The sequence below is a fragment of the Sminthopsis crassicaudata genome, chromosome 2 (assembly GCF_048593235.1).
Source record: "Sminthopsis crassicaudata isolate SCR6 chromosome 2, ASM4859323v1, whole genome shotgun sequence".
In the NCBI taxonomy this organism is placed as follows: domain Eukaryota; kingdom Metazoa; phylum Chordata; class Mammalia; order Dasyuromorphia; family Dasyuridae; genus Sminthopsis; species Sminthopsis crassicaudata.
In genome coordinates this window covers 523,522,382-523,530,071 of record NC_133618.1, presented here as the reverse complement: position 1 = coordinate 523,530,071, position 7,690 = coordinate 523,522,382, and the positions used below count along the sequence as shown (strand labels likewise).

Genomic DNA, 7,690 nt, shown 5'->3' with positions numbered 1-7,690 from the left:
TGACCCAGTCCTGACTCAGTTTCTCTAAGTGTTCTGCCTCAGTTTATAATTGTCCTACAAAACCTACCCTCCCTCTTTATCAGAATATTTGGTAAGGATAAAAGATCTCATGTTTTAGATTATCAGAATGCCTCTCCCCATCCCAAGCTATCAGAATGTCAGATATGGTCTTATCAAAATGCTTCCCCCCATTATGTCATCCCTCTCCAGAGGCTCACCCCACCCTGTCAAGAGTCCATTCCTGCTCTCAACACCCTAACTCCGCCCCTGCCTCAGTCTAACTCAGTCTGAGCCACATATGTAAATATGTCATTGAGAAATCACATTGTTTGCTGGATTCTTGGAGACGATAGTCTCATTCAGCCCTGGACTAAACCATGGATCCAATTGGTCCCAGTAAGTCTCTCCCATTTAAATAAATTATTAAATACTCTCTAATCTCTACCTTGCCTCAGTTTCTCCAGCATTACACTGGGAGTAGCAAAGTTATTCACAACTGGTCATCCCAGAACATTGTTATTACTTTGTATATAGTATATTTCACTTTTCTAGAGTTATGGAGGACTTTTTTTTTTTTTTTTTTACTGAGAGCATTCTGTTTATTATTTCCCATATTCCATCACAAACACACACCACAGTTTTTGAGCCATTTCCCAACTGATGGGCATTCCCTCAATTTCTAATTATGTTTTTGCTCTGAAAGCTGCTATGAATAATTTTTATACCAATTTTTAATGTGCAAAAAGAATAAGATTGCTTTTTAAAGAATTCAGAACCCAAAGAAACATTTTTACAAACTTTATTGAATTCCTTTAAAAAACATATTAATACAATTGTTCCAAATACTTGCAGTACTTATTACGTTTCCTCAAATTTAACTGATCTGAGATTCCTAAATTTATAATACTCAAGTTTCAATATTGTGAAGCCCATTCACACTCTTCTTTTCAGAAGTAGAATAATTTTCATTTTGGACTTGAAACTCTTTATTTTGTACCCATTTGCATTTATGTGACAGACCCAAGTGTTAAAAAAAAAAATCCATACGTAAGTATGTCCTTCTTATAAATGAATTATTGCAGACTGCAAAAGCACAAGCTGGGCTTTAAAAAAATTTATTAGTGATAAGCTCAGGTGGACTCCTTTACATTCCAAGTTCTAAGCTCTTCATTTCAGAGTGAAGTTAAGGAATTAAGAATTATTTTTCTTTTCACATTAAATGTTGAAGTGAATTTTAAAGCTCATAACAGTTGCTGGCCATATGTACTGAACAAGCAGCTACAATATAAGCTTTTATACACTGTCCTGTTGGCATGTCCTTAGAGGAGTTGATAGTTCTCTATGAGAAGGAAATTCAGGGTCAGTTAGGAAACATCACATCAGACTGATTGAGAAGTACATAGAGTTTAAGATTTTAATCAATGACCTGATTATAGCTACAGGGTATATATGCATAAGGAATCACAAAGTTCTTGGCAGGCTAGAAAAACAGGTGAGGTTTACTAAGAATGACAAAGATAAATATTATGACCAAACTTGGGTTAAAAAAATAATTTACTTAAATGTAAGACATAATTTCTTTGGAAAGACTTTGAAGTCCACGGTCTCAATATGGCAGCCAAATAACCCAATGCAGTTTTAGTACAGTGCAAAGCAGTAGGGAGATGGGTAGTGGTTTACTTCACTTTATAGTGGTGAGATCCCCTACAAATACTACGGGGACTGACAAACTAAAGAGAGCAAGGAAGATCAGGGGACCGGAAACCATGTGAGCCTGAAGAGAGAAAGGCTGCAAGACCACAGAGGAAGAAACTGAGGTCATGAGAGGCTATTCACTAACAGCCCATGGGGGAACACAGCCATGATATGAATCCAGCTGGCTAGAAGACCAATACTCTTTCTACTATAGCACAGAGAAGACAGGCCTTCTGTCCCTTAAAAACTGCTCCGATCAAAGAGGAATTGGATTTCCTCTGATTAGTCCCAGAGGGCAAAACTAGGCATAAAGAGCATAAGAAGTAGAAATGCATATTTGGCATAAGGTAAAAAATGTTCTAACAATTAGAGCTCTCCAAAAAATATGGCATAATGATAAATGTGGAAATACTTTAGAGCCATACAAGTTTAACCTATACTGGATTACTTGCTGTCTAGGGGAGGGGGGTGAAGGGAGGGCAGGAGAAAAATCTGGAACGCAAGGTTTTGCAAGGGTGAATGGTGAAAGCTACCTCCATATATTTTGAGAAATTAAAAGCTATTTTATATATATCATGTTGTCTCAGAAATAGTTCACCAATTACTGTGAGTCTTCAAGAAGAAAACATTACATTTTAATAATGTTATAAAAGGAGTTTCTGCTAAGTGGTATATGGAGACCTCCTCCTTCCCACTTTGAGACCTTTTGATTTTATAAAATCCTATTAGGATTAAAAATGGAAGTATAGAACTATACTGAACTATAGAAGTTTTTCAAGAAATAAGATTTTTGGAGAGTCATTTTCAAACATTTGGTAAGTAGGCTAATATATAGGATGATCTAATGCTAGAGAAGTGCAATATTAGGTAATGTCTTAAAAGTAATATGTCATCATATTTGAATATCATTAGTATTTTAGCTTAAATGTTTCCCTTTCCAATCTTCCTCAGATTTATCAAATGTTTATCAAAACTTTTCTCCAATGAGGACTAAGCTGTCACCTATGTTGCCACAAGTCCCCATCAAGTGAAATCCAAATGAATGAGATTTCATAGAAACTTTTATTATAAGCCCCCAAGTTTTCTAATTTTAATTGAATTAGAAAGGTTTTTATATTATTTAATTTAACAAACACAGGAAATCTTTCTAGCATAGGAAAGTTTTGGATTAGAATGTAACTCTAAATCTCCAGCATACAAAATCTAACATAATGCAATTATTCACAGTACAAAAAGATTTTTTAAAAAATACTATAGAAAAAAAATTCAGAAGGTTCATTTAACTTTCTCATTAGGGGTCTGTTAACAGAGCTCTGATTGTTCTGACAAATCAGAAAAAACAAATTAGTGATTTGTATCTACTTGATAGATGCTGGAGGAAACAAAGTTAAGGTGAATTCTTAAACTTTAGCACTCAAAATAAACACTAGAGAATTAACAAGAGTTGTTTCTGACATTTCACTGTTCTCTCCTATTGTGGCTGCCCCTATGTTGGGAGTTAACATTGATGGAGGACTCAAAAAAGGGGCACTAGAAAGGATCAAAAAATACACCTTTCTAATTTTAAGTTTCAAAGCAAAATCCTGGTAGTTCTGAATCTACAAGGAATAGATAAGGCCATAAAACCCAAAGGAAAAGATGCCACTTGTAGCTACTTTGAAGTGATGTTATTTTCACTTCAAAAGATAAGGCAGATTTCAAAATAACCAAAGCCCAAAATGAAAAGTTTTCTGGAGTTTTTTGAATTGTTTCACCCTGCAGTTTATACAGTAAAATAGCAGAAAATTTACATAAGATTATGGCATTATTATCAGAAAATCTTTTTTTCACATTTAGGTGAACTTTTTAAAAATATGTAGCCCCTCCATCTACCCCCCCCCCTTTTTTTTGTTGGAACACATGACCAAAATTCAAGTATTAAACCCATGGGAAAATATAATTTGATTTACAAAAATAAACATTAACATGCAGCTTTTCCAAAAATGCACCTATAAGACAATGTATAATTTCAGATTGAATTTAGATTATAAGAATTTACAAATCTTTTCATGACAGAAAGATAATGTTTCTCAAAAATTCTTGTTATTTGGTCTTTTAAATGACAGGCACTCAATAAACATGAATTTTTTTTTTAGTTAACTTTATACAACAACTAAATCAAACTTTGGACACATTTTTATAGCACCAACATCCATTTTAATACACATACTAGCTGCTATTGGTGGGTTTTAAAATATTGGAAAGTTAATTTAGGTTGATAAAGGTTATCTGTTCATTATTTTTTTAAGGCTTTAATAAAAGCTCTAAAAAACTAACCCAAAGACAAAAAAGATGACCACACTGAAGTTTTTGGTTGGACTACAAAACTTAAAGTCTTAGAGAAAAATGTCTTTGGTGTAGCAATAAAGTATCTAGTCAATAAAGCCATTGTAAATTTCAGAGCATGAGAGAATCATTGCTAAAGAGATGCTGATCTTTAGCAAAGAAAGCAGTTCCTTCCTTTAAAATGGTCATTCGTCCTTTTATGGAAATAGTCTACATTTAAACAGATATCCATTTATCTCTGATGAGAATTCAAGAGAAACAGGGTTTGTTTTTTTTTTCCCCCCCAAATTAAAATTTGAATTACAGTATGGCACTGGAACAGTACTAACAAAATGTTCAACATAGTAATACTCTTAATAAATAGAAAATGTAAAAAAAGATATTTCTGTAAATATGATACAAAAATCCAGGTAAGGTCAATGTATACCATCTACCTATAAATGTTTTAAACCTTAGTCAAAGTGGGGTATGGAGGGAGAATCTATACATTCAAAAGTTGCTTTAGTGACATACACACGTACATATGTATTGTGTGTGTGTGTGTGTGTGTGTGTGTGAACATAAACGAGGAAGGCTTGCTAAAATGGCATTAGGCATAAGCCATCAATATCTTTCAGTGCAGTATTATTCTATTCCTTGCCTGACTTCCAATCTTGCTGGAATTGTGCAGTCTTTTAAATAGTGCAATTAAAAAATATGACTAGTGATTTAAAGAATAGCCTGGCTAATCTAAAAAATAATTAAAAGGGCTATAAATAACTAATAGCCAAACTGACTATTATCCACTATTCTAGATTCTATAAACCCTGGACAAAGGTAAACATCAAAATTATGATGAGAGAAGCCTTAGTCCATAAATTAAAAGGATTATTTCTGGCTTATTAGGTAGTCCAGAACCAATACAAAAAGCAAATGATATAATAAACAAAAAAGTTTAAAAAGACAAAACAGTAAAAATTCAATGTTCTCCTTTAGAAATTCTCCCTAAAAATGCCATTACCCTCAATTATGAATTAGGGATTTCCCTAAACTCATTTCTTTCAATTGTCTATGTATTTGGCCATTTTATCATTTCAAGGACAGCCCAGAGATAAGTGAACCAAAAGCAAATTCTTTTATGTGGATCTTGATTCTTGAGTCTCTCATCAATCAGATAATCTAACCAAGTGGCTTCTTCTTTTGGGTTGCTTTTATAATAACTGGAAAACTTACTTTCATTTGTGGAGTTAATTTTACAAAGTATGAATACAGAATAAGAAGAGAAAAATAAATACAATTACCAAAGAGAAAAGTAATTTTTCTTACTGACTGGCAAAGTTATAGTGTTGAGTAAATACTGTTTGCACGGTTATATATGTCTAGCCTGACATTTCCTACTATACCATACAATTTCTAAAATAATTCACAAAAATGACTCTTTCAAATTTACTAACATTTTACCATTAGATGACATGGAAACATTAATAGGTCTTATTTGCAATTTGGAGGTACTAAAAAATAAGGAATTCCTTTGTTCTGAATAAACAAAAATAAGTTAATAAGTTGGATATGTTTCTTAAAGAAGCTAGCATTCATTCACTGAGGGAAGGAAGTGTCTTTACAGAAAATATGTCCACTGCACTCTATCTGGAAGAAAATCTACAATTAACTTGGATTTACCTTTTGAAGTTATGCAACATGAAAAGGCTGACAGGCTTGTTTGAAATATATTTGAACATGTATTGTTTAAGACATCTCAGATCAGAGAGTTACTTATACTCTGGAATGTATCAAAAGCATATTTTTCCCTCTCCTAGAAGATTTTGCTTTTAAAAGGGTATATTTTAAGTATTGTGCTTCTAAATTCTGGCAATTCTCTCTCTCTCTCTTTTTTTCTCTGAGGCTGGGGTTAAGTGACTTGCCCAGGATCACACAGCTAGGAAGTGTTAAGTGTCTGAGACCAGATTTGAACTTGGGTCCTCCTAAATTCAGAGCTGGTGCTCTATCCACTGCGCCACCTAGCTGCCCCGCATTCTCTCTCTTGAAAGAGAGTACCAGCTTATTGCAGGCACACATTCTAAAAATGAAAACATTTTAAGATTAATCATATGAAAGCTTAAGTGCCAGGTATCTCAAAAAGTAACGGCAACTGTAATAATTGCAAATGTCTGCAGTATCCCTTTTCAGTAAAAAAAAAAAAAAAAAAAAAAGTATTCTAAAAAAAGAATTAACCTTTCCACTTAATGACTTGTCCAATTCTCTCTCTCCTTTGGGTAACAGTTCAATTGGATTCCTCTTTATCCAATGATTCCTTACAAGCAAGCACTTTTAAACTAAACTAAAATTGATTTGAGCAAAAAGCAGAAAACAGGTTCCAAAATATAAAAAAGATTATCTATTATTGATTTTACAGAATTTGATGCTGCTAACATCTCATAAGGTGAAAAAATTATGTATACAGTATATGTATAAAAAAAGGAATGAAGTTTCCAGTCTTTTCCCTTCTACCTAGGCAAATTTTAAATCCAAAATCAACATGAAGGCCTTGGTGACCTTTTGAAGTCTTCCAAAGTTGGTATCCTGGTAAATTTATTGATGGTCTCCTTCAACTCGTCTCTTGCGAACTGTAAGAATAATTAAAAAATGTATTTTAGAAATTAATTTTTTCATAATGTTCATAAAGTTAACCTTTTTGAAAATAAGTTACTATTAAGTATTAGCATTATACTACAATTTATTTTAAAATATTTTTCATTCCAAATATTTGCACTAAAATCTGTTTTTATATAACCTACCTTTCTAATTTACACACTGAATCGAGAATATCCAAAAAAAAAATCATTATTATATTTTATTTGCTCTAATGTGTATATGTTCATTAAAGAAATTTTAGTAATCTAAAAATCAAATCAGTTGATAATTTTTAAGCTAATATGTATAAATCTATAAGTTTGTTTCCCACTTTGCTTTTACTATCAAAGTTTTGAATTCTAAATATTTGTTAAACATGCAACATAAACTTAAAGAATTCCTAACCATCTTAAAAATTTTGCTTGCTGGTGGATAAGTAACTATCTTAAAACAATCAAGTAAAAGATGACACTTCAGCAGACAAGAAAGAGTAGTAACATGCTCTTTTGATTACAAAGTACAATGAATTTAATTAATCTAAGACAGGAACACACCAAAGATGCACATTTTATCTTTCTAGATACAATTTGTCATCAATTTCTCTATTTTCTTCACCCTGTCTCTCATATAAAATGAACTAGTTTAAAATTAATTACAAAATAGCTAAAATAATTTAAATCTCTTTCTAGTTTATGGACTTTTTGAGATTTCAAGGTCACTTTTGGCTGCCATGATTTTTGTTCTATCAACTGGACTCTACAAACCAGTTCAGGTGGTGGAGCCAGAAAGGTCTGACTGATAAAGAACCCTGGGGTTGGGTTATTTTCAAACTGGCTGAATGATTTTGGTTGGGAGAAAAAAAAATCACAGCAAGCATTTATGAAGTGCCTCTAAGACACTCTGAAAGACACTAGGAATGGATATAACAGAAATAAAACAGTTGTTCAACTTCTCTGGGACTTTTTTCATCTGTAAAATGAAGGGTTTATATTAGATATTCAAGGCAAAATTCTATATATTTCTGTAAAAGGCAAAGAAAGGCCCTAATAACCTCCTAGTC

General features: G+C 32.5%; 1 protein-coding gene across 2 annotated transcripts in view; it reads right to left on the bottom strand.

The window, feature by feature from the left end:
• Positions 1–3,421: 3,421 nt before the first annotated feature.
• Positions 3,422–7,690, bottom strand: part of TMOD3 (tropomodulin 3) — a 75,920-nt gene continuing 71,651 nt past the window's right edge. For both annotated transcript variants that reach the window (XM_074294519.1, XM_074294520.1), the window contains exon 10: positions 3,422–6,623. In XM_074294519.1, the coding sequence (XP_074150620.1) occupies positions 6,589–6,623 (35 nt within the window). In that variant the 3' untranslated portion in view covers positions 3,422–6,588. The remainder of the gene's footprint in view (positions 6,624–7,690) is intronic.